This window comes from Eleutherodactylus coqui, chromosome 7, assembly GCF_035609145.1.
Source record: "Eleutherodactylus coqui strain aEleCoq1 chromosome 7, aEleCoq1.hap1, whole genome shotgun sequence".
Lineage (NCBI taxonomy): Eukaryota > Metazoa > Chordata > Amphibia > Anura > Eleutherodactylidae > Eleutherodactylus > Eleutherodactylus coqui.
In genome coordinates, this window is record NC_089843.1 from 142,248,472 (window position 1) to 142,275,937 (window position 27,466).

Consider the following 27,466-nt stretch of genomic DNA (forward strand, 5'->3'; position numbering starts at 1 on the left):
CCAGTCTCTTTTCACTTCATTTTCCCTTCTGTTGTGGCTATTCCAGAACAAGATTTAAAGTAGGGCTATAAAGAGGTCAGGAAAGTGGCGTGACATGCGCTAAGACGGACAAGTTCCAAGGGTCGCCGTTTCTGGTCATACAATGGGGGAAGGAATTTTCTCCACCCTGCGGTCTTATTATAGTAAGAGATGCTTATAAGGGGGTGGAATGAGGTAGGGGTGATGGTAACATAGTAGGTTAGGCCACAAATATACATGTCCATGTGCATAACCTTACATTTATCAGCGATAAGCCTCTTTACACTATTCTGCCCAATGCAACGTATCCAGATCCATTTACAACCACCTACTGCCCTCTCGTGTTACTTTACATAGTTTTGCATCATCTGCAATTCTTCTACCTGGTCATAAATAGATTAAAGAGAATAGGGCCCAATACTGCCCCCTGTGGTCCCCCACTAGTAACGGTGACCCAGTCAGAGTACGTACCATTTATAACCCCCATCTGCTTTCTAGCACTGACCAGTTACATACCCATCTACACACATTCTCACCCAGACCAAGCATTCTCATGTTATATACCAAGCTTTTATGCGGCACAGTATCAAATGCTTTGGAAACATCCAGATACACAAGATCTAGTGACTCTGCCCGGTCCAGTCTAGAACTTACCTCCTCATAGAAGCTGATCGGATTGGTGTCACAGGAGAGGTTTCTCATAAACCCATGTTGAAATAGAGTTATACAGCTATTTTCCTTGAGGTCCTCCATGATTGTGTCTCTTAGAAACCCTTCAAACGTTTTACCCGCAATAGAGGACAGACTTATTGGCCTGCAGTTTCCAAGTTCCCTTTTTGACCTCTTTTTATATATTGGCACCACATTGGCTATATGCAAATCTGGCAGAACCACCCCATTATTATTGGCTCCTTAAAGGGGTTGTCCCGCGCCGAAACGTTTTTTTTTTTTTCCCAATAGCCCCCCCGTTCGGCACGAGACAAACCCGATGCAGGGGTTAAAAAAGAAAACCGGATAGTGCTTACCTGAATCCCCGCGCTCCGGTGACTTCTTACTTACCTGGTGAAGATGGCCGCCGGGATCTTCACCCTCGGTGGACCGCAGGTCTTCTGTGCGGTCCATTGCCGATTCCAGCCTCCTGATTGGCTGGAATCGGCACGTGACGGGGCGGAGCTACGAGGAGCCGCTCTCCGGCACGAGCGGCCCCCATTCAGAAAAGAAGAAGACCGGACTGCGCAAGCGCGTCTAATCCGGCGATTAGACGCTGAAAATTAGACGGCACCATGGAGACGGGGACGCCAGCAACGGAACAGGTAAGTGAATAACTTCTGATAACTTCTGTATGGCTCATAATTAATGCACAATGTACATTACAAAGTGCATTAATATGGCCATACAGAAGTGTATAGACCCACTTTGTTTCGCGGGACAACCCCTTTAAATATAAGAAACACAGTCTATCTAGGACATTGTTCAATTCCCTTAGGGCTCATGTCCACGGGCAAAATAAGAATTAAAATCCGCAGCAGGTTTTAACTCTTCTCCTGCCCGCGGATCCGCACCCCATAGGGATGCATTGACCACCCGCGGGGTAGATAAATACCCGCGGATGGTCAATAAAAGGGATTTTAAAAAAAATGGAGCATGAAAAAATCTGGACCATGCTCCATTTTCATGCGGGTCTCCCGCGGGCTTCTATTGAAGCCTATGGAAGCCGTCCGGATCCGCGGGAGACCTAAAATAGGAATTTAAAAGAATTTACCCATCCAGAGCGGACCGGGAAGGTCTTCTCTTCCTCACGGCCGCATCTTTCTTGCTTCGGCTCGGCGGATGTGCCCGGTGCATGCGCGCGGCACGTCGGCGACGTGCCGCAGCCGTGACGAGTTCATCCGCCGGCCGAAAAAGAAGATCCGGCCGTGAGGAAGAGAAAACTTTCCCCGCCCGCTACGGATGGGTAAATTCTTTTAAATTTCTATTTTCAGCGCTCATGTCCGCGGGGCAGGAGGGACCCGCTGCAGATTCTCCATGTAGAATCTGTAGCGGGCCTGATTTTCCCCGTGGACATGAGGCCTTAGAACCCGGGGGTGTATGCCATCATCGAGACCCAGCCATTTGTCTATTTTAAGCTTTTTAGGACGGCTCTGCACTTCTTCCTAAGGCCTCATGCATGCACGCACGGATTCCATGTGGGAAATCCCACATGGAATCCTCCCGTGCCCACTGCCTGAGTACCTGTCAGAAGTAGTCTTCTCTCTGTATGCGAATGTGCCGCTGGCGCACATGCGCAGTACAGAGGATGCCGTGCCATCGCCTAGGCGATGACACAGATCCACGACACTTCTGAAATGGTCATTGCAGAAGTGCCGCAGCAGGGACAGCTTCCATTGACTTCAATGGAAGCCGTCCCTGCATATCGACTAAAAAAACATGCTGCGATTTTATTTCGGCACGTAGCAGACGCAAATAAAATCCGCTGGTGTGCGTGGAGAGAGGATTCTCCACCCACAATCAATGGGCACATTGAGCAGCGGATCACCCACGCCTGTTAACAGGTGCGGAATCTGTGGCTCAAATTTGCCCCGTGTGCATGAGCCCCCGTGTGCTTGGTGACATTAAGTGAAGAATTTACATTAGCACTCGGTTTAGTTTTTTCTCTCCAGTGTATTCACAGAAGAAAATAAAATGTCAGACGAGATGCAAACCCGTGAAATAGATTTGCCTTCTCCGCACCACCCTCTAGTTTTCCTTATTATTTATTTAAGCATTAACACTTTCAATATTTATATAACTGAAGAACAGTTTAAGGTTACTTTTACTCTCCTTGGCAAGAAGTCTGTCTCCACCTTCGCTGCCTTTATCAGATTTTTACATAATTTACTTTACTTATAGGTTTTTAGTGCCTCTTCGCTGCCTTCTTGTTTTAGTAGTTCAAATGCATTATTTCTGCTGTTTATTGCCCCCTTTATATCATTATTGAGCCTCATTGGTTTTCTCCTATTCCTAACCACTTTAGTCCTGTAAAAAGGTACGAACCTCTCACAATAAGTTTGTAAAATATTTTTAAACATTCCATTTATTGTCTGTACCATTATTTTTGAAGGACATTGCCCCAGTCAATAAGGTTAACTTTGCCTTCCTAAATTCTAGTATTTCTATAGCTTCCCTATAAAAACCCTCTTGAAAGACAAGTAGAAATCTATTATAACTGGTCACTATTTCCCAGGTGCCCCCCAACATGCATGCCTTTTATTCTGTCTGTTCATTAAGTCCAAAATGGCTGTCCCTCTAGTTGGGTCCTGTACAAGTTGTGTAAGGTAATTATTTTTAGTTATTGGCAGAAACTAGTTACCTTTATGAGTTTCGCAGGTTTCAGCTTCTCAGTTTATATCCGAAAGTTAAAGTTAAATAAGTCATAATAATTACCTTATTGTGATTTGCTGCTTTATCCATTTGCTTCAATAATATATTTTCCTTGGCTTAAGTTTTCTATGGACCATCAAATATAACATGAGGATTCGTATTCATGTTCCCCCGCCCCTCATGTATCTCTACCAATAGACACTCTATATGTTCATCTCCCTCACATATCTTCGTGTAACTTGGGATTTATCTTTATGTAAAATCCTGTTTAACACCCCTCCCCCCTTCTTTATGGTTTTTACAATCTCTTCTTAACAGACTGTAACCCTGTAAGTTCACCGCTCAGTCACAGCTTTCATCCAACCAGGTCTCAGTTATTCCCACTATGTCATAGTTTTCCTCAGACATTACCACTTCTAGTTTGTCTACTTTATTGGTCAGACTTCTAGCATTAGTCACCATACAGTTTAGAAAGTCTTGGTTATTTTTTGTTGTAAGTGTATCCCCTTTTTTTTTTTAACGGTTCTGCTAGTTCTAACGGTACTAACCCCTCCCACCGCATTTCCATTATTTAGTCCCAGATCGGTCTAAACTAGGGGCTTTGGGGGACAGCACTAAGAAAGAATGGGGGAAAACCGTGTAAACACTCCAACCTTCTGGCCATCTTCTTCCCCAGCACAGCTGTACCCTCCCCATTGAGATGCAGCCCGTCCCTACAGTAGAACCTGTAGCCGACAGCAAAGTTGTCCCATTTCTGCAGGAATTCAAAACCCTTTTCCCTACAGCAACTCTGGAGCCACTTGTTCACCTTCCTTTATCTCCCGCTGCCTTTCTAGTGTGGCACGTAGTACAGGTAGTATTTCAGAAAATTCTATTTTGGAGGTCCTTGCCTTAAGCTTACATCCTAGTTCCCTGATTTGTTTTCCTTTTAAAAGGACCTTCCACCTACCTCTGACTGTCATTTGTGGCAATGTGTACCATGACTGCTGGATCAACGGCATTTGGAAAGCCGCTCAAGTTTTCATATGGTTTAGTGCGCCTTTAACATTCGCTTGCTGCTTAATATTGTTTTGTCCTTGTTTAAAAGACAGACAAAGATACAGTATGTGTCCATAAAAGCACAATAAACACATTTAGAGAAAGTTATCAGTGCAAGTGAAACAGAAACCAGTACAAACCAACTGCAGAAAAATATATATTTTTTTTATTTATATAAAAATGCCACAATTTCACACATTTCTATACATTTAATTGCAAACCAAACTCCTCTACACTTCAGTCATCTCCATATACAATTAATTCAGAAATACATTCTCTGTTATATGGAATATAAAGCAAGAGTATAAAATGTAAAGAAACACTCTGTGGACCAACTGTATTTACTCATTTAAGACCATGAGGGCTTAGTCACATGGGCGCATCGGCGCCCGTGTGACTGAGCCCTTACTGCAGGAAGAAGACGGCCGCACTTCAGGACGGACGACTCCCTGCAGCAATGAAGCCGGTCACATGTTCTGTCTTCCGGCGCTGCAGAGAGACGTCCGTCCTGAAGTGCGGCTGTCTTCTTCCTGCAGTAACACGGGCGCCGATGCGCCTGTGTGACTAAGCCCTGAAAGTTTAAAATGTTTCTGTAAAAACTCCAGAAGGATAAGACAGCAGAAACCAACATTTTTTGCCCATTGTGGTCTATGTGCTTCGCTTTTAAAACAAATGTCCATTTTTTAATACAATGTTACTACTAGGTCCAATATTCTGGGCCGAATAATTTCTTATATTGGTCAAAGCCGTTTTTCTCCATATTCCAGGCATAGACTTAAAGGGGTTGTACCAAGATTGCAAGTTTACCCTTACCCATAAGATAGGGAATAAGTTGCTGATTGGTGGGGGTCTCTCCAATCTCAAAATCAGGGGTTTCATGTCCCTCGTCCTCATTGCAGATAGGGAATAACTTTCAATCTTGTTACAACCCCTTTAGAGAGGATTGTCATGTCAGCATGGCTGGCTGCATAGCTTTGCAGTCATAGCCTAGCTGACAATATCGCTACTTAGCTTTTCTCCCTGCTCACCTCCATTATCCAGTATGAATCAGGGGGCTAATCAAGTGGGGTGTCCCATGACTGGCAATCAAAATCAATCAATCATCAATTGCAGTGGGAACTGTCCACTTGACACGTCTAGTGCCACGAGCAGAATCTAATGATAGCCTGTATGGGACAATAGAGCGATTGTAGTATCAGTGGATCTGCAATGGCAACGTTATGCAGCGGCCCTGCTGAAATCAGCACAAGACAGGTCCTTTTTAGAAAAAATTGAAATGGTTAAGACCATCACTTGTACCTACCACTAGGTGGAGCTTTGTGTTATGCATATGGTTCATCATTGGGGTCAATGTATAAACAGTATGCCTGAGGATCTCATGTTCCCCACTGGTGGCTGCAAGCAGCCAGAATTATACTGTGACTCATTTTGTATGCAGAGCAATCTGGGCCCGTATCTGCTCTGAGCACTAGAATATAAGAAAAAAATGATCTTCACACAATTTTGCATTTATTTATAATAAGGGGCAACTGCACTTTTTTCCTTTATAACTAAAGTATAGACGACTCAGCATTTTTGCAAAAAGGTTTTATTAGTGTGATCTGTACATTTTTCTTACAAAACCCTGCAGCTAGGTGAAGCCGGGAACGAGAAATCAGTCATCACTTAACTGCACAGCAAGAGGGGGAGCTCCGGCTGTGCCTGCACTGCTCTCTGTAGTGCAGACAAGAGGGGGAGCTCCGGCTGTGCCTGCACTGCTCTCTGTAGTGCAGACAAGAGGGGGAGCTCCGGCTGTGCCTGCACTGCTCTCTGTAGTGCAGACAAGAGGGGGAGCTCCGGCTGTGCCTGCACTGCTCTCTGTAGTGCAGACAAGAGGGGGAGCTCCGGCTGTGCCTGCACTGCTCTCTGTAGTGCAGACACTGCTGTTCCCATATAACAGGGTATTAATAAAAGGTCTCCATTATATTTTACTTTCAATCGTCTCATGCTCCATATCTGTGTGTTCCACCACTGCGGCTGTTTCATTAAAGTCATGTTTCAGTCTTGCCAGCATCCCCAGGCGCTGTGTCAGGAGAAGCCGGTTCTGTGCTGCAGATGGTTCCCCTCTGGACCCGATGCACTGTCAGGGACGCAGTACATCAGGTTGTGACATACAGTACTATACACCCGATGCACAGAGACCCTGACAGTGCACCGGATCCAGTGGGGGAACGGGCGCAGCGGAGGAGACAAGCCGTCTGCAATACAGAACAGTTTCTCATGACACGTCGTCTGGGGACGGCGTCAGGAACGGGAACGGACATTAATAAAATTAGTCTGGGGGACAGACAGATCCTAGTGGTGGGGCACATAGATTGGGGGCAGAGGACAAATGAAAAGGAAAAAGAATGTAGACCTTTCTTAGTACGCAGTTATATGGGAACGGCAGTGCCTGCACTACAGAGAACAGTGCAGCCACAGCTAGGGCTCCCTCTCCTGCTATGCAGTTAGGTGAAGACAGATTTCCCATTCCTATCTTCACCTAGCTGCATAGCTGAAGAGGGCTTTTGTAAGAAAAATGTACAGTATAGGCTTAAAAAAAAAAAAACACTTACAAAAATGCTTATTTTCACCTATTCTATACATTTTAAAAAAGTGCAGCTACTCTGAGAAAAAATACTTTCTAGGGCAGACATTCACTTATTCAATAATTAAGTAAAAAGAAACATAAAAACTCTTAAAATCATAGATTTTATTTAAAAAAAAAGGAACATCCCAATCAACGCGAACCAGGTCGAGTCTGCATTTTAAAAAAAAATACGCCCCATGATTAGACATTACAGAAAAAGAAGCTCAAGCAATATGCTGCACATGAGATTAGCGGAGAAAAAAAATATATTGTGAGAATACGCGATTGCCATTACGTCTGATTACATTGTAATGCCATTCCATGTTCTCTTATCTTACATTATGTAAAGCATCTTTGCTGAAAACTGCATCATCTCCCCAATGTATTGCTGTAATAATCAAGTCTATGGAAAATTGGTTGTCCCATTGTTCTTTCCCATATCCAAAGCAACTATATTTCCAAATGTAACTCCAACTGGGGGTTTTAGGATGGAAAAGGAAGTTCTGGCCAATGGAGGCAACACTGTATTGCATAAGAGGGTTACATTCCTTATTTAGTTCCTATACAGAGAGGCCATTGCTAGATGTGAGGGCAGCACCAATATGGCTTCTTGAACACATTCCTAAGCACTTGTTAGAAACAGAAGGCATCCTGTAACTTGCATATGCACAAAGAATGCAAAATCTAAATTTGTGCCTTTTCATGTATAAAACACTTTTTCACCTTGCAAAGCAAACACTCCACACTTACTGGAACTCGTCATTGCTGCCCTGGTAAATGCTGGTCAAGTTCAATACAACTTTTTTTTTGGAGCGCAGACCTTACCCCAACTGCTGAGTGGTAATTTTGTGGTGGAAATATCTGGGACCCTGAGAGTGGACAGCGGTTGAGTGTTTTGTGGCAGCACCCGCTCTCGAAGACCCTGAACGGCGCCTGCGACGGCCAGTATCTTCATTTGCAGAATTTGATGGATGTCTGCATCGTCCAGATTCTTCAGCTATTGGAGGCTGGAGAATAGAAAATGATATGATAATGTCTATTGGCATTTCTTGACATTTTCAGACAAAGGACTACTTCTTTATAGGACTTTGCATATAGACCACTAGTTCCTGCAGTGCCTTCATGCTTTGCAACATCATTACCTCCAACTTTCTGTACTGCCAATCACTGCAATACTACATTACATGCAAGACTAAAAGCCATCAGGGGACCAAGAAAAGAAAGAGGTCACCAGGGATTACCGGACCAGGCTCAGTTATAAGACCAGCCTTTAAAATTTAGAAAGGTAGCGAGTTCTGCAACTTTTTTTCTGCAGACATTTCTGCAGATAACCACTGTACAGACACTTGGGTAAAACACACTCACAGCAAAAGGATATCCAGAATTTACATTTATCACCTGTCTTGTGCATAGGTAATAAATGTCTCATCGCCAGGGGCTCCCACCACTGATACCTCCACCAATGACAAGACAGTTGTCGTCATGTCCAACTTTCCTACTCACCCCCCACAATGAGGCACAGCAGCTTGAATGGTGCAGCAGCCAACTGTGTGCTTTGCCACTTCATATAACACTATGGAACTGCCAAACAGAAGCAGCGCTCAATTTCTGGCATTCTCACAGAGGTGAATGCGGCAGCAGCACACACTCAGTTGCCACAACTTTTCAGCTTTCCTCACTCTTCCCCTGTGCAGTGAAGAGGCGAGGGGCACATTGGGACCCCCATTCCTGTAATTGGTGGGAGTTCCAGTGATCAGACATTCCTCACTAACCCAAAGAATCAGTGACCAATGTCAATTCTGGAAATGCCCCTCTGATGAGTACCAGTCTCTGCAGGCTGTTTCTGAATAAGCGGCGCACATAAGTAGGACCACCATTTCTGACTCCCTAGTTTCCCCCCCTGCACGCACCATCACTATGATCAAATGATCGGTCATCCCCGTGGTCATTGTTAACAACATATCTTGTTTCTATGTGATTTTAATGTCCTCATAGAAGAGGTCATCAGATGACAAATGAGCATTCGTTAGCGGCGTCACTGGAAGGTTTACATAGGACAATGATTGGCTAATTGTTCCATGTACAAGCGCCTTTATTGTCAGGTTTCCCTGAGCTCAGCTTCAGAGCATCAGGAGACTAGCTACCATGTCGCCTCATTAGACTGCACATCTCTGCTTCGCCAGCTCTGTAGCACCCCCCTCAGAAGCAGGACACACAGGGCATTACATATCAGTACTAAGCAGTATGAATACACCTGCAATTAAAAGCCAGTCCTCCCCCCTCATGACTGTTCATAAGCTTTGATGTCAGTCACTTACATCCACTCTGAAGTCTTCCAGTCTCTTAAACTTGCTCAGATGGTTCTGCAATTCAGGGTTTATAGATAAATTTTTGACTCGAGCATATTTAAGGAAAGCCCAAAATTTCTCTAATCCATACAGTTGGCCTATAGAGGGGAAAGAGAACAAGTAATATTGTTTCAATCTGTTTTGCATTAACATGTATTGGCCATGGACTGCTAATCCAAAGAGTTCACTGGATTCACACCGTTCCTTTAAATGTCCGGTATATATAACATTTATATGGCATTTTTGGTCTTGAGATGGGACGCCCTGATTTAGATTACCTGTTTCATAATCCTTCAGTGTCTCTTCTTGAAAATCCTTGAATATTTCTGGTCTGAATTTCTTTTCCAGTCCATAGCTATAAAATCTGAATAGGCACTCCAGCCCGTACCTGCAAGAGGAGAAAACCACTACGTTCATATAAAGTGCTGAAAAACTCTATTTTCCTAAAACTAAAAGAAAAGTTCTAGAAGTGTACGTCCCGGGTCACCGACTCAACCCAGAAGTACTATTCATCAGGACTGCGCTATAACGATGAATGCTAATCCCATAGGGGATAAGACAGCCACCAGGATCCAACACCCAGCACAAACCATTATCTATCATCATCGATGGTGGAGGGTCTCATGTCATCTCCTGCGTGTACCAGGTCGAGGTTGGGTGCAGGGACTAGTAGTATGATACAGGTTAATTTTTAATATTAACGACTTATCCTTAGGCCTTCAATATTATATTAGCTGACTGGCTGTTCGTAGGGCCCACAGCACTCCAATAGTCCACCTTTATTGCAATACCAGGTACGACCACTACTAAAACTACAGAGCTATACTTGGTAGACCGTATTACTACACCTTCACCTGTTCAAGTGAACGAGACTAAGGGCTCCCTCACAAATGAGTGCGGCAGAATGCAGCGATTTAAACTGCAGCGCTTTTACTTTCACCCTCAGCGGCTTTAGCATACCCTCATTGATGAGGCGTGCTAAACGCACAAAATAGAACAGTGCTTAAAAATTGCAGCACTGCAAAGCACTGCGATCAAGCGCATGTCTGAGAGGCTCTATTGAAAACAATGGGAACCTTTGACAGTTTAGCGTTAAACGTAGAAAAAAATAGCTGTGTGAGAGGGGCCTCAGTGACTATACCAAGCACAGCCACTACTATCAGTACGGCACTGTGTCTGGTAAACAACGAATCGGGGTGCGATATCTGACAGAACGTCCAGACTCCTTCATAGAGCTTTATTCGCAAGGACGCCAAAAGTCACGGACAGAGCTTCAATTTTCAAGTCCCAAATAAACCCTTTAATTAAATGAACAAAATTAACAGAAATGCTGGGATTTTTACAAAAAATTCAGATGCATAAATAGATCACCAGGTTTACATAGGGGGATCTGCTTTTCATCCCAGAAACAGTATGACCATTTCATAGTGTAGTTCATTCCCATTGAAATAAATGGTGTGTCAGATACAACGCCCGACAGCACATGGCGAGCATGGAATCGTTTCTGGCGAGGGGGGCTGGTTTTTATTTTTGTAAATCTGGACAACCCCTTTAAACAGGAACAAGGCATGTCACAGAAGCTCTAAACAAATCAACTATTGGGCTCCATTAGCTAAAGGCGATGACCACTTTATGGTTCTTTTCACAAACGTGCTGAAGACCCCATTATAAGCCACTTACTAATATATTATCCTCAGCAGGCCAGCGCCGATGTCCTCCATTGTAATACACTGATGGAGGCGCATGTGACCCTCCATGTCCATCGGCAACCTCAACAACAAAAAAAATAGTGCGCAGGAAACAAGCCCACACACAGAAGTACATGTGCAGTGTATTTCATAGCACCAGCTGATGAAGGCTTCAGGTCACATGACCATCAGCGGCCATGTTTAGGACCGGAGAACCATGCAATCTACGAAGGAAGCGGTAGTAAACAAGGGGACGGCATATTACACTGGAGGGCATCGGTGCTGATCTGCTAATAATGCATCAGTAACCGGCTGTTTATAGCAGGATTTGGAAATAACCAGAAAGCAGCGAAAACCTTTAACGCCCTAAAAAACAAACTCTCCAAAAAATGTCATTTTATTGTAGATATTTGGCACATAACTCAGGCTTTAGTTTGCCTCTCAAAGCGATCATTTCCCATCAGCGTGTCAACCGCACAAGTGACTGGGATGTGCAGTATAATTATACATGTGTGTACGGCGCTTGCAATGTTATACATTCTGTAGGCGGCACTCCAATATTCAGGTACGGCCATTTACGGCCATGGGTTTCATCACGTTACCAAGTAGTAAAGTGGAGGCAGTGTAAAGACAGCAGGTTATCGCCCGAGTGGAGTCCAAGATACGTTGCGTCGCTCACCTGTAGCCGTCTCTGGCTTCTTCCACGGCAAGTTGTTTAAACTCCTCATACATTTTTTTGTTGAAATGATCTCGGAGAAAGAAGGACCAGAAGCGGAACAGAGTGTTCATCTCCGGCGACTGCCCAACGCCCAGTCTCTTCCTCTCTGATAAAGGAGTATACAATATATTTTAGTGGTCTGTAAATATATAAACAGTCTTAAATTCATGCGGTTAAGAATGTGACGATTTGGGTTCTCTGGCTGGACATCTTTGAGTGCCATATAACTGCAAGAATACGGAAATACAAATTGGGGAGAATTTCAAATTAATTGGGAAAAAAAAGGTAATTGATTGTTAAAGATTACATGTTTTAACCTGCAAAGTCCTCCAAGATAAAGTAAAATAATGACAGGGTGGTAAAAGGTGTACAAACGAAACAAAAGTCATACTCACCTTTACAATGGCCTCCCTGGTCCAATCATGGAAGTGACTACAGCGGTCATATGCCATTCATGCACAAATGTCTGCCGAGGCCAGAGACTGGCAAGCAGTCATACAATTTATGAATGGCACATGGTCGCAATAGTCCCTTCCAAAATCAGACTGGCGCTCATGAGGAAAGGCGAACATAGCTTTTTTTTATTTTTATATTTTACATTCTACCATTATCCACCCATTTTTTTTTTTTTTTTTAAATCTCAAAAACCCCTTTAACAATCCTCCACATCAGTGCAGTTTCCTGTCACTATATGGGACTATACTTTTAGGCAGATTGAAATTTTTGCTGCATCACTAGTAATTGTCAGACACCCCAAAAACTAAATTCTTAGGTCTGCTCCTTTCATTCTTAGTCAGTGTTAAATCAACAAGAGAATTTTCAATATTGAGCAATAAAAGCAAAAAATTGTTGCCGACTTAAAAAGAGCTGCGCAGCATCTGTGCTTGTAGAGATAGGAGCCTTTATTGGCTCGTTAGTTTCATCAGGGAAACCTTCAGCACCCATGTAGCACTGCTTTCATACCATCGCTGGATTAGCCTTTGATGTGGCTGAACGGCATACGTTTATAGGCTGCTTGATGTCTGCACATTCATTTGGGTAGACTGATAACGCAGAGCTCACAGCATTAGAGAATATATTTTTTTTTAGGCCGTGCAAATACCTTCATTTGGTCACTAGAGGGAGATAGAGTCCTAAAATCATAAAGCTGCAAGGAAAAATTACTATCACTGACAATCCAACCGCTCTGAGAATGCTGCATGCGGGAAATACAAGGAAGACCATACATGCAGATCGCATCAAGAATCATAGAATGGTCGAGTTGGAAGGGACCTCCAGGGTCATCGGATCCAACCCCCTGCTCAATGCAGGATTCACTAAATCATCCCACACAGATATTGGTCCAGCATTTGTTTGAACACTTCCATTGAAGAACTCACCACCTCCCGTGGTAACCTGTTCCACTCATAGATCACCCTCACTGTCATGTGCAGCGGGACTAGTTGTTTTTTTCAATTTTCCACTCTCATAGTGTAGTTGCATACGCAACACCACACATACGCAATGCACAGTGTTGAATACGCAACCCATAGAGAATACGGCTGTATGCACGTAAAATGCGGCAACACACGCAATGTATATACGCACATGTGAATGGATCTATGAAAATCAATGTACTTTCATAATACGCAAAGAAAATATGTTATTCCATGATTTGGATGAACATTTGACGAAATATCTGCCTGTAACCTCCTAAATCAAGAAACTGCTGTAAGAGAATATTGGATGCTCACCATTCAAGCATTTTCGCCGATACTTATGGTAGACTTGCTGTGTGAATCCGTTTTCTTTTAAGAGTTCATGAGATGGGTGCTGGAACTTGGGTAGAGAGTGAGGGGTACACCCATAGCTTCCTACCAGCGGGGTCCCATCTGAGGGAGAAGCATTCGAACTGCTATAAAAAGAATTAGACGTCATTATGTAACGCCTCGGTTCAGAACTTTGCATCTTAAGAAACACACAAGATACTAGGTCTGCCCAACACAACTGTAGCCAAGATGACGGTTCCTGCTGTGATCCCTGTAAACAAGCCTCATCAATGCCAAGATGTACACCCGTAGTTTTCAGGGTTACAGTGTGGGAAGCAGATTTTATATTAATCCACTTTATAATACTAGCCAATTACCCGGCGTTACCCGCGTATTTTATTTTTGGACACACACAAAAAAATTTAAATAGGTGTGTGTGTAGTAGTAATAAAAATTACTATATCTCACACACACACAAAATTTAATATATTAGCGCACGAGGAGGAGGAGGAGGAGGAGGAGGTGGGGGAGGAGGCCGTCGTCGCCTGTGTATTACATGAGCGCACGAGGGGGCGGAGGCCGCCGTCGCCTCTGTACTACATGAGCGCACGAGGGGGCGGAGGCCGCCGTCGCCTCTGTACTACATGAGCGCACGAGGGGGCGGAGGCCGCCGTCGCCTCTGTACTACATGAGCGCACGAGGGGGCGGAGGCCGCCGTCGCCTCTGTACTACATGAGCGCACGAGGGGGCGGAGGCCGCCGTCGCCTCTGTACTACATGAGCGCACGAGGGGGCGGAGGCCGCCGTCGCCTCTGTACTACATGAGCGCACGAGGGGGCGGAGGCCGCCGTCGCCTCTGTACTACATGAGCGCACGAGGGGGCGGAGGCCGCCGTCGCCTCTGTACTACATGAGCGCACGAGGGGGCGGAGGCCGCCGTCGCCTCTGTACTACATGAGCGCACGAGGGGGCGGAGGCCGCCGTCGCCTCTGTACTACATGAGCGCACGAGGGGGCGGAGGCCGCCGTCGCCTCTGTACTACATGAGCGCACGAGGGGGCGGAGGCCGCCGTCGCCTCTGTACTACATGAGCGCACGAGGGGGCGGAGGCCGCCGTCTGGGTACTACATGAGCGCACGAGGAGGTAGTCTGTGTACTACATGAGCGCACGAGGCGGAGGAGGTCGTCGTCTGTGTACTACATGAGCGCACGAGGCGGAGGAGGTCGTCGTCCGTGTACTACATGAGCGCACGAGGCGGAGGAGGTCGTCGTCCGTGTACTACATGAGCGCACGAGGCGGAGGAGGTCGTCGTCCGTGTACTACATGAGCGCACGAGGCGGAGGAGGTCGTCGTCCGTGTACTACATGAGCGCACGAGGCGGAGGAGGTCGTCGTCTGTGTACTACATGAGCGCACGAGGCGGAGGTCGTCTGTGTACTACATGAGCGCACGAGGCGGAGGTCGTCTGTGTACTACATGAGCGCACGAGGTGGAGGTCGTCTGTGTACTACATGAGCGCACGAGGTGGAGGTCGTCTGTGTACTACATGAGCGCACGAGGTGGAGGTCGTCTGTGTACTACATGAGCGCACGAGGTGGAGGTCGTCTGTGTACTACATGAGCGCACGAGGTGGAGGTCGTCTGTGTACTACATGAGCGCACGAGGTGGAGGTCGTCTGTGTACTACATGAGCGCACGAGGTGGAGGTCGTCTGTGTACTACATGAGCGCACGAGGTGGAGGTCGTCTGTGTACTACATGAGCGCACGAGGTGGAGGTCGTCTGTGTACTACATGAGCGCACGAGGTGGAGGTCGTCTGTGTACTACATGAGCGCACAAGGTGGAGGTCGTCTGTGTACTACATGAGCGCACGAGGTGGAGGTCGTCTGTGTACTACATGAGCGCACGAGGTGGAGGTCGTCTGTGTACTACATGAGCGCACGAGGTGGAGGTCGTCTGTGTACTACATGAGCGCACGAGGTGGAGGTCGTCTGTGTACTACATGAGCGCACGAGGTGGAGGTCGTCTGTGTAATATATTACTGCATGAGGAGGAGGTAGTCTGTGTAATATATTACTGCATGAGGAGGTCGTCATCTGTTTAATATCTTACTGCATGAGGAGGAGGTCGTTTGTGTAATATATTAGTGCATGAAGAGGAGGTGGTCGTCTGTGTACTATATTAGTGCATGAGGAGGAGGTAGTCTGTTTAATATCTTACTGCATGAGGAGGTGGTCGTCTGTGTACTATATTGGTATATGAGGAGGAGGTCATCTGTGTAAGATATTATCTGAGGAGCAGGTGGTCTGTAATACTGGCGTAATTAAAAATCAAAAACTCACCAACTTCCTCTGTAATTTTTGTTGCCAATAGCAACCAATCACAGCTCAGCTTTCACTTGTTATACTGCTAAGGTAAAATGAAAACATGCGCTGTGATTGGTTGCTATGGGCAACACAGATTTCCTTGTAGACAGCTTTTATAAGAGTGGGTACTGGGCTCATTTCTGTGTGGTACATAGTGGCTTAGTGCTAGTGGGAAGCTGTGTGGAAGTTAGAGCAGAGGAGGTCGTCTGCGTAATAAATTAGTGTATGATGAGGAGGCGGTCGTCTGCGAAATAGATTAGTGTAGGATGAGGAGGAGATCGTCTGTGTAATAGATTAGTGTATGATGAGGAGGAGGTAGTCTGTGTTAGATAAGACTAAAAAAAAACCCATCTGCTCAAGTGCAGTTCCGGCATGACCCCTCTCTCACCCAGGGGGAGTGGGGCTGTCTTATGCACCCATGGGATGAGTTATACATGTACCAGGTTTGGTTGAAATTGCTTCAGGCGGTATGGTGGCACATACATCCATACATACAATTTTATTTGTACAGTATATAGATTTTTGCCAGCATAGCATTACCAAGGCTAATTGAATATAATTGAGTGCCAATACAAAAAAAAATTCCAGATACCTTGGTTAATGCAAATATGCTTGTTTTCTGTAGGGGGCACAAATACTGAGAAAAAAATGTCTGCTATTACACAATTGCTTGTCCTAGTATTTAGACTACTCTGGAGGATAAGACTCTCCTATCCTTGGCGGAGTGGGCATGTGCCCTCAGCTCAGACAGGCACCTAACTGTATAATCTGTCCCTAAGTACTTAAAATAAATAAAGCTAGAATACAGCCCATAGCACTCTCTAATTATACATGTAATTGTACATACATACACACACGTGGTGGCTGCTAAAATGCAAAGTAAATAGGTGGCCACGCTTTACACCATCAACGTTGCAGAGTCACCCATTTACTTTGTATTGTAGTGACTGCGTTACACAAGATATAGAACACAAAGAGTTTGGTACGGTGTTACCAGTAGAGCAAAGTGTGATTGTTCTCAGTAAGAGAAACCAAGTAACCTTGTAGATATGATAGCTTTTAATGGTTAACAAAAAATACATGATGTTACAGCGAGCTTAGGGTTCTTCCTCAGGCATAATGGAATAGATCTGAAGACTCATTAAATGCGTCATTAGATCTGTTCCATTAAGCCTGAAGAAGAACCCCGAGTAGGGTTGAAAGCTTGCTAGATCATGTATTTTTGTTAGCCATTAAAAGGTATCATATCTACAAGATTACTTGGTTTCTCTTACTGAGAACAATCACAAGACCTATACAAACACTTGGTGTGCCAAACGTGCCAACCTCCAGGTCATGAGTGAGAGCTTAGGACTGCATTCTGCTGCTTTAAGACTCTGCGCCACACAAGGCAAAACAATTTTAGCTTCTTAACAGAAATCAGGACTCCTAAACACAAGCCCTTATCAATTCCACTAATACGTTACCTGACAGAAGAGGTTCTTGGTCTGTGTTCCCTGGAATCCATTACCCAACCAACATGAGATTCAAGAGGTGGATTTGTACTGTGCCGGGTCTTTTTCTTTCTTGGGGTCTACAATAATAAATTGAATGCAAGATGTGAAACAGTAATACTTGTTTAGGAAAGACCTACCTTCATATAAACCATGCAAATTGTCCAAGTCACAAGGTCCTAATATAACCGTGTAATGCCGAATTGTTAAAAGGAAAAACGTGTGGTGGAGTAATGCTGTAATGGTAAAAAGGAGGTTTAATGCTTTTTACCTGGACATCAATAGATTTGGCTTCTTTCACCACCGGGTAGAATCTTGGTATTTTAGTAGGATCTTGCAGCCGTGGTGTCCGTGGCGTCTTGGGTGTTCTGGCAGGGTGGGACACCGGTGATTCTGGTACTGCTGTAGTTATGAAAGTACAGCATAAATAACATTTCTCATCCAAACTACTAAATGGTAGAGATATTTGTACACTTTATATGCATTTTTCCTGGAAGAAGATACCAACCGTCAAGAATGCACAAATTGTTCACTGGCGAGTATCAAGCAAACATTTTTTTTTTTTTTTTTAAATAAAGCCTAGAGTCGGGTGCCCACTAATCACATATTAATTACCTATCCCAAGGATAGGCCATGACTGTAAAAGTTCTGGAAAACACCTTTTATGAAATAAAGGGATAGAAGAAAATACAAACATGAAATGCGGTGCAACGCATCTTTTACTGTAGCAATTCCTACTGTCTGAGCCCTAAAATAACCCCTAGCCACTAAAATAAAAAAAAAAAAAAAAAAAACACACACCCACACACACAGTCTTCCAGGAAGCATTGACTAATTGGTTCTTGAGCGCCGTGGCTCAGCCAATCAGAGCCAGCACTTCCTGGAGGTGGGGTTTTTGAAATCCCTGACAAGGAAGCGCTGGCTGAAGGCTAGAAACAAGTGTGCCGGAGCTGCGGAGAAGTGTGGAGGAGCGGACAGCGCGTGTTAGGTGGTGTGTGTGTGTGGTTTTTTTATTTTATTTTTTATTTTAGCGGCTAGGGGTTATTTTAGGGCTCAGACAGTAGGAATTGCTACAGTAAAAGATGCGTTGCACCGCATTTCATGTTTGTATTTTCTTCTATCCCTTTATTTCATAAAAGGTGTTTTCCAGAACTTTTACAGTCATGGCCTAGGTGAGGGATTTAAAAAAATTTTTTTTATGCAACTAGGGTTTTGTTTTTGGGGGTAGGCTTAATATCAAGCCTCCCCCCCAAAAAAATACCATCAAAAGAGCGCTACAAAGTCACGCACGTCTGTAGCGACACAAAAATCACGATATCACCGCAAGAAAACGCAGCAATATTGCACAGAACAGAGCTGCGATTCCCTCATGGCGATATCGCCGTCACTCGTGTCAGAGGCCTTCTAGTGATGTGCTGAAATCCAAAAACTGATTATGAAGCAAAGCAGGCACAATTATGCAATACCTTCAGGAAAAATAGGTATATTTGGAGGAGACTGCTCAACCTCTGGATCTTTTAAGGATTCTGGTGCAAGACTCTCAAATTCTTCTTTACTGATGAAGTTTAGTTTCCTGAAATTTTCTAATTCCTGCTGAAATTTTGAGGAAAAAAAAAAATGAATATGAGATGTAAGTAGTACAAGCTACTACAATAAAAGGGCTACATTTTTGCAGGTACCTTTTTTTCAATTAGCAACTGAAAAGGCTGTCAGCAACACATTTATTGCTTTCCAAACTTATAATGTAGAACAGTGCCTTCAGCACAGCCCGGATGACCGTAAAACCAAGGGGCCTCAGGATCGAAGCTTCAACTGCCACGTCGTTAAACGAAGAATGGCTAAACCCAGGTGGAAGAGGGGTCCCCTGTAAGAGAAGATCATCTCAAAGGGAAAGGAGCCACAGATGGTCAAGTAAGTCGACCAGATCCGTCTACCAGGTGTGGCGAGGCCGGTCTGTAGCCAGCAGGACCACTGGAAGACCTTCCAGATTTATCATTTTGAGGAGTCGAGAAATGAATGTGAATGGGGTAAATATGTACGGCTGCTTAAAGCATGTCCTCGGAATTATGAGGGTCTCCACTACTCGATCCTGGGTGGTTCGGGTCTTGCGACCTGGACACAAAGGTTGGAAACCTGAGATTGATTCTGGACACCATGTCGCCTTCTGGGCAACTTAGTCTGTGGCATGGGTGTTCAACATGTCGGGATGGAGTTTCCCTTCTTCCAGGTCTGCTTTCTCTGTGCTCAGGAAATCTGCTTTCCAGTTATCAACACCTAGGATATGGACTGCCAAGACCACTGGGATCCTAGCTTCCGCCCATGCTAGGATTGGTGGTCTGTTTCCTCCATAACTGCTGTCCTGCGGGTCCAGCCCTGAGGATTTATGTACGTAACACATTGTCCATGTGGACACAGGCTGAAAAACCCAACGAATTGAGGTGCAAAATGAGGTCACTGGTGGAGAAGTCATCTCAGTCAGACATGTGGAAGAAGCTGACGGAAAGGCTTGTTTAACATATCAAATGATTGTTTAGAAAGGTCCAGGACAGCTTGTGATAGAGTAGGTGGTGGGGGGTGGACCAGTAGACTGATCGCTAGTAACCTGTCTCAATGGAAGGCAATTAGTGCAGAACAGTTCAGACTGCACACATAAAAATTTGTTCCAGCAAGAGCACGCAAAGCGCGTGGCTCCGGTTTGTCTGGAGCCTTCTGACCCAGGACCAGACATGGGATGACTGTGATAGGCCTCCTGCTAGAGGTGCTGCAGAGGAGACAGAAATAAGAGGGGGCATTTGCCAGGTAGAGCTTATTCCGTCCAGAGCAGATGGCCCAATAAGGCTGAGTGAAGACCACATCTACGATGCCACAGGTCACAGCTGTGAACAGGGATGGAGACTGGGGCTGTGAAGGAAAAGGGATCTGGAGCTGGGCACTGCACAAGGGGTGCGTGAGAACAAATAAGAATGCAGAGAAATGGCACCCAAGGCCCTGATTGGAGGGGAGGAAGGAAAGTATTTTCCCAGTCCCTGGGCCTCAGACCACGGCCTGGATTAATACATGGGCCAACAAGGCATTCTCACCTTCTCCACCCCCAGCTTCTCTTAAGTGCTGCCTGTGGAGAAGCCACAGACTTACAGCATAGAACAGGGTTCCCCAACTCCAGCCCTCAGGGCCCGCCAACAGGTCATGTTTTCAGGATTTTCTCAGTGTTGCACAGGTGTTGTAATTATTGTCAGTGCCTCAGACATTGCCACAGGTGTTCTTACTATAGGAAATCCTGAAAACATGACCTGTTGGTGGTCCCTGAGGACTGGGGTTGGGGACCCCTGGCATAAAAGACCCAATTGGTGCCATGAGCAGGAGCCTTAAGGCTAATGCCCATGGACGGATTTATGCCGCGTTCCCCGCGGTGTAAATCTGCGGCGGAATTGTGCAGCTGTTAGGTTGAATCTAATAGCTCAGTCCTCAGATGCAGATTTGCGCAGCGGAAAAAAAAAAAAAAATCACGGCATGTTCTATTTTACCACAGCGGGAAGGGTCTATTATAGTATTAATGGAGACCGCAGGAAAACGCACGTTTTTCTGCGATCACCAACGGGGACTTTGTTTAAAACCGCAGGCGTATCTCACATGAGCCCTAAAGCACAGTACACAAATGTTCCAGACAAGAAACCTGTTTTTCAATGCTCTAATTAACCTAAAATATTTCTAAATACCTTTGTTACTTGGTGATCTCTTTCATCAGCTACCGTCCATAGGTCCTGCTCGTAGTAATATAGACCATCATTTATAGCTTTGGCTAGTTCAGAGGTCAGCTTGGCTCGAGACACATGGTTTCCAGTACGATCTCCTCCCGGATGTTTTCGGAGATGAGGAGGGGTCTGTGTTACAATGAGGATTTTATTAACGTCTTGATCGTCAATTTCATAATCTGAATCATCATCAGACCAATCTGTAAAGTTGTTTTTGCGACCCTGCAGATGCTCAATCTCCTCGTCAAACATAAAATCAAGTTCTTCTTGCTCAATTTCTTTAGTGGCTTGAGGGGTGTGTGTCACTTGAGAACCTTCAACCTGTATATAAAAAGGCACAAAGAGCATAAGAGGACAGGAGTTTTTTGTTACTTACCAAAAAAACCAATTTCTCGTCTTGTTTATTGGGGACCACAACTTTGACAGTGGTATAGCTACGGCCACTAGGAGGCGTACACTAATCAAAAGGAAAAAAAAAAAAGTGTTGGCTCCTCGTACCAGCTATACCCATCCTGCAAGAACGGAGCCAAATCAGTTTGTACAATAGCAGTAGGAGAAACACAAAATAACACACAATGTCAATAATACAGACTACTATAAGTCAGAAAATAATTGAGGATCTCTTTGAGGAGACAAGCAGAGCCATAAAAAAGTAGACTACTGGGTGGGTACTGTGTTCCCTAAATGAATGAGACGAAAAATGGATTTTTTTTTGGCAAGTAACAAAAATCCTGTTTACTCGTCCGTGTCATTGACCATGGGACGTTCCAGAGCAATTTCCAACGGTAAGGGTAAGAAGACGAAAAACTTGGGGTTTCTCCGGTTGTACAGGCATACAATGTAAAATGTGGTAGTAACACTATAATTTGCCCTATGGAAGATGGTACTGTATATTACATAGATACCTTGATCACTTAGGCTGAATCCACACAGGCAGATCGGATTCCGCATGCAGAATCTCGCAGTGGAATCCGACCCTCTGCACGGCCGGTGACCCCTGCGTACCTGTCCACAGTCATCTCTTCAGTATTGAGGATGTGCCGGTCGTTGCACATGCACAGTAAAGAAAATGCTACGCCGTAACTAGGCGATGACACGGAATCTGCAACCCTTTCACAATGTCACTGCGGAAGGGCCGTGGATCAGACGGTCTTCACTGCGATTTTCCCTCCGAGAGTAGACAATCGTAATTGATTTCCACTTGTGGACATGGAAAAGCGATTTGCAGAGGCAGAGCCACGCTCTGGATTCCACAATGCAAATATGCCCGTGTGCATGGAGAAGATAAATATAGAAATTTAAATATATATTAATTAGCTACTGAATGCAATTGTTAGACAACTATGTCAGATACAGAGTTTAGTAAAAAATACGGCACTCCAACTGTGGCAAAGAGGCAGCCTGATACTTGTAGTGACTGGGTTATAATAGATCTATAGTCTGGCAGCATTCTATGGCTGCCTAACATTACTATACACTGCATTAAATACAAAGTGTAGCTATTCGGAGTACTTTTCTAAGAGGCAATAATATGGTGGCCAAAGTTGCTGCCTTGCATTATAGCCATAAATGACCAGCTGTGATACAATTACTCCACCCCAGTAAACAACTAATGAGGGGGCTGAGACGTGCGCCTGGTTTTGAAGGGGGTAAATGAGATGTATGCTGCTTGGCCTAACTGCATAGACATGAGCGGGAAGGAGTCCTGTAGCACTATGATGACCTCTGTCATGAAAAGAGGCAATGGAGAAGATGATGGTTGTCATCAAGCAGGCATTAGAGATACGGAGAGTCCTTGTACCACAACTGCCTAACCCATGAAAGGGGGATTATGGCGGTTGATTCTTGACACAACAGTACAAGTATGAGCAATACCAAGGGTTGCTGCATAGAATTACTCTTCTTATGGAGGGAGGCAACAAGCTGAATGAGGGTTGTCATACTTGACTAATCAAGGGAGACACCTAGTTATGAGAAAGAGACTCGCCGTAGTACTATTACTCCTCCATGGAAGGGGGTAATCAGGTAGATGATAGGCGTTTGATGGGCGCTATCCTTTAGTATCCCCTAGAGATACAATTCTCACCACAATGCCATTACTATTCTTATGGAAGAGAGTAGAGACAGCATGATACTTGCCCTATTTTCATGGCAGGCCACGTTAAAGTTAATCCTCGGACATGCCTCGTTTTCTTCTGAGGTCGAGGCCAATGACAGAATGCTTAGCTCCGTTCTGTTCGCACTCCTCAGTGGGGTAACAAGGAGAGGCCAGTCTCCCTGTATTCCCTGAATTCAAGTGGCGATGAAGAGGTCTGCCTACTACGGACACCAAGCTAAAACGGATTTGGCTCAGTGCTTTCAGAAGGGTTACAGCTGGTAGGAGGAGCCAATACTTTTCTTTGCTTCGTGTACGCTTCCCAAAGGCAGCAGCTATATCACGGTCAAAGCTTTGCCCCCCAGTGAGAAATGACTGTTAACAGAACAATACTTTACAAGCCTCACCAACAGAAACAGCAATTCTAAAATACTGCAACAAGTGCAGAAAGTGCAATGCATCACACAATCCAATTACTCATCAGTACTAAAGAAGGCAACAGCAGTAAATAGTAGTGATAAAAGCATATGCAAACACAATAACCGAATGCCGATTTAAGAGTCACTGGGGGTACTCCTACTTCTATATCCATATATCAGGTATTGAACATACTCTTGTCATGTATTTGATTCGTAGAGCTAATTGGGGAACAGCGACAATAGGATTTTAATTTAATTTTTTATTGCTGCACAGAATTTCTTCAGTATTCGTTTAGTCATTATATAAACAATCTTAGGAATGGAGGTCCCATTGTCTTCCTCTCTGCCTGTCACTGCAGGGTCACTTTTGTCAAGTGTCACAGCTCCAAGTCTCTCCTGTGAGGTCATTCCTACAGGCTGCAGAAGCCGGTTTATGGGATGCCACAGGCCACTGCCATCAATGACAGAGCTCAGTGTTCAATCACTGAGCTGTCTCATTGGCTGCAGCCGCCTTTGACATCCTATACATAGGCTGACTGCAGCCTGTAAGCAAACACCTTGCATGGAGGAACAAGCAGTGGTTTAGAAGATGCAGGGAGAGGCAAGTATATGACTATTTTGTTGCTTAGGGAACACAAGGGAAAAAGAAAAAAAAAAGACAAACCACAGGCCTATAGCTACATTCCACAACCCAATGTGAACTTAGCCTTTATGACAAGGTCACCTAAAAACCTTTCTTGATCATAATGCCCCGTCAGTGTTTTTGTACCATACCTTTGGTTTTACTAGAGATGTTCTGTGTCTTCTCTTCACCTCAATCCACGGCTCAGAATCCAACTCTGGTAAACTTGCAGACAAACCTTTTGACATGGTCTGTAAATTGCTCGGCTCATTTCTTGCCTTCTGAAATATAGGGCTTCCATTCCTTGGGGAATTAGGAGCAGATCCTGAAATGAATTAGAGAATGTAACAATCAGCCTAAAGTGACTTCTATAAACCTGAACTCCTAACACATTGTTTATAGCATGCAGATGCAGGGATTTGTGCAGTTTATAAAAATGGGGAGGATTGAACATAAAATGTAAGAAATGTTTTTAATACGTTTACTTTATAAATTCTGCTCCCATGGCCTCAGTTTACAGAGTGTAGATTATTATGGAACTGGCAAGTAAACCCAGGATGAAAGTGCGCAGAATCAAGAAGTAGAATAGAAACTTTATTTTTCTATTTTAGGCATACTTTTTTGCAATATGGATCTTTTGAAATAACATTTTTTCTGCTATCATAATGTAAATTCTGCTTGAAGAGCAGGAAGAATATGCAGACGTTTGTTGCCGTGCTCGCAAACCTTCCATAGAGCAACGTCCTGCAGTTTATAAGGATACCGTTACACCGAGCAACTATTGCTAAAGTGTATGAATAGCAGTAGTTCATTGGCTTTTTACAGAGGAGGATTGTTCATTAGTTTGCTGACATATCATTCAGGGGGCTCCATGCTAATTTGTTCACAAGTTGTTCAAAAACAAATGACTGACTTTACACCGGACAACTTTTGCTAAACTAGTGACTATTTTCTTTTTAGGTGAGCTGAAACAAAACTAGCAAGAAAATTATCGCTTATCACCCTGTTGGTGGATGTGTTTACATGGAAAGACTATAATGTGCATTCGCTCTTTCGAACAATTACTCGGACAACAGTTGTTCTGTGTAAAGATACCTAACAGTCCCATATTAAAAACTGCAATATGTTTGGTGCCAATTTCTATTTTATAAACTGGATACTTGGAGAGAAGCATTGAGACCTGTACTGTTTGGTAAACAAGGGCAGCAGTATGAGAAGCAGCAATGCTCTTCCTGAAGTATCCATTTTAATAATGCACTATAAACTAATAGTGTGATTGTTCTCAGGAAGAGAAACCAAGTCATCTGGTAGATAGGATACCTTATAATGGTAAACAAAAGTACATGATGTTACAGCAAGTTTACAGGGTCCTTCATCAAGGCATAATGAAATAGATCCGAAGAGGCGTGCATGTTCGTGTGTACACATACACATATATACATACACTTATGACAAGTCACAGACATGGTGGGATTAATTTGCACTTAAAAGAATACTACAACAGAAATACAAACATAGATGGGAAGGTTTTATGGTCCCTTCACATCTAGGTTTGTATTTCTGTTGTAGTATTCTTTAAAGTGCAAATTAATCACACAATGTCTGTGCCTCGTCGCAAGTATGTGTATAATGTGTGTGTGTATGTATATATATTTATGTATTATATATGCATGCCTCTTCAGATCAGTTTGATTATGCCTTGATGAAGTACCCCGTGAGGTCTGAAAGCTCGCTCTAACATCATGTATTTTGTTAGCCATTAAAAGGTATATCTACAAGATTACTTGGTTTCTCTTACTGAGAACACTCAAACTTTGCTCTACTGGTAACACCGTACCAACCCTTTTTTTCCCTCGTTTTAACTAAGTAATAAATATGCATACCAGTGTGATACACATTCAGCTTGCCAGGTATAAATTCTGGACAGTTGAGGAATCTAGAAAAATCCGTCTTATGTTCTAGAGCTGGAGAAGCAGGAATTGGCCATTTTTCAGGATCCACTTTTCTCCGTACTTTCTGGTCTACGATCTCTACTTCCGTGCTGTTCTTTAAAGCCTGAAACAAATGAGGATAGCCAAGTTTCCTGAGAAATCTGGCAGTCAAAGACATTAAGATTTGATCTATAGAGGTCTTATGTATGCTCAATTTTCATGGAAACCAGCCATGGCGCCTCAGCACACTTTCTTGTATGTGCAAATCCAAGCTTCAGACATCCTAGAGAACAAAACTGCCTTTTGAGGTGGACACACTCCGAGCACACTGCTAATGATCGAAAAGAGATTGAAAAACAGACGCAAAGAAGATTTAGGAATGGACCATCAGTCATACAATAAATAGATTAGCTTAAAAGGGATATTCCGGCCAATATCTATTGACATATACTCCAAATTGTATTGAAAATCCACACCAAAATTTGCATCAAAATCCACATTGGTGTGGATTATGAAGCAGAGCTGCAGTAGTCTTCACGCCTCAAGTGAAATCAGCTGCAGAATGATATCAAAAACTATGCCAAAATCCAAACCAAAATGCGCTACGGAGTCTTGTGCAGATCTGCACCAAAATGTGCTATAAGTGAACGTACCGTACAGCGATCCATAGGCAGGAACCCACACAGATCACTACAGTTGAGAGGTTTAAATGAACTGGTGATCAAGCATGTGAGCGGACACTCTACATCAGAGCCATAAACTTTGAATAAATAGCGGACCGCTTCAAGAAGAAGAAGAAAAAAAAGCAAGCTACATGTGCCCTGCGGATAAGACACCAGTTTTACTATGTGTACATGAGGGTGTCCCAATTCTCCTCCAATGACACATTAGGAGAAATAAGGATCTTGCGTTTTGGTTACACAATAAACTGTGAATAAGCCACTATAAGGAGTCTACAGTTAAAGTCATCTTCAGGAAAGAAAGTGAAGTTCTGCCATGCCTCCAGAGTGGCACCTAAGTGGTATCCCGGGTTTTTATTATTGATGACCTCTCCTCAAGACCGGTAATCAATAGTGGATTGGCAAGATTTTACCACTCCGTATTGCCGCCAATCAGCTGATCCTCCAGCATGCTGTCAGCACAGAGGGGCCGGAAGTAGTCATCAGTGGTCTGGGCCGGAAGTGTAATAGACTGCTTCACTCCCATTGAAAGTAATGGAAGCAGTTCCTTCTTTTACACTTCCAGCTCCTCCCTGCGGTCAGAGAC

The 27,466-nt window shown here is 44.2% G+C and overlaps 1 protein-coding gene across 5 annotated transcripts in view; it reads right to left on the reverse strand.

Annotated features, from left to right (window-relative positions):
• Positions 1–4,560: 4,560 nt before the first annotated feature.
• The window catches only part of LARP1B (La ribonucleoprotein 1B), a 36,138-nt gene continuing 13,232 nt past the window's right edge, over positions 4,561–27,466 (reverse strand). For 2 of the 5 annotated variants that reach the window (XM_066573759.1, XM_066573758.1), the window contains exons 9-19: positions 26,153–26,324; positions 24,422–24,594; positions 21,098–21,454; positions 18,848–18,974; positions 17,653–17,783; positions 17,355–17,461; positions 13,512–13,672; positions 11,740–11,884; positions 9,651–9,760; positions 9,343–9,470; positions 4,561–8,031 (exon numbers count right to left, since the gene is read on the reverse strand). In XM_066573759.1, the coding sequence (XP_066429856.1) occupies positions 7,846–8,031; positions 9,343–9,470; positions 9,651–9,760; positions 11,740–11,884; positions 13,512–13,672; positions 17,355–17,461; positions 17,653–17,783; positions 18,848–18,974; positions 21,098–21,454; positions 24,422–24,594; positions 26,153–26,324 (1,797 nt within the window). In that variant the 3' untranslated portion in view covers positions 4,561–7,845. Of the gene's footprint in view, positions 8,032–9,342; positions 9,471–9,650; positions 9,761–11,739; positions 11,885–13,511; positions 13,673–17,354; positions 17,462–17,652; positions 17,790–18,847; positions 18,975–21,097; positions 21,455–24,421; positions 24,595–26,152; positions 26,325–27,466 lie in introns of all 5 variants that reach the window. The other 3 variants (XM_066573756.1, XM_066573755.1, XM_066573757.1) reach the window with 2 other exon arrangements.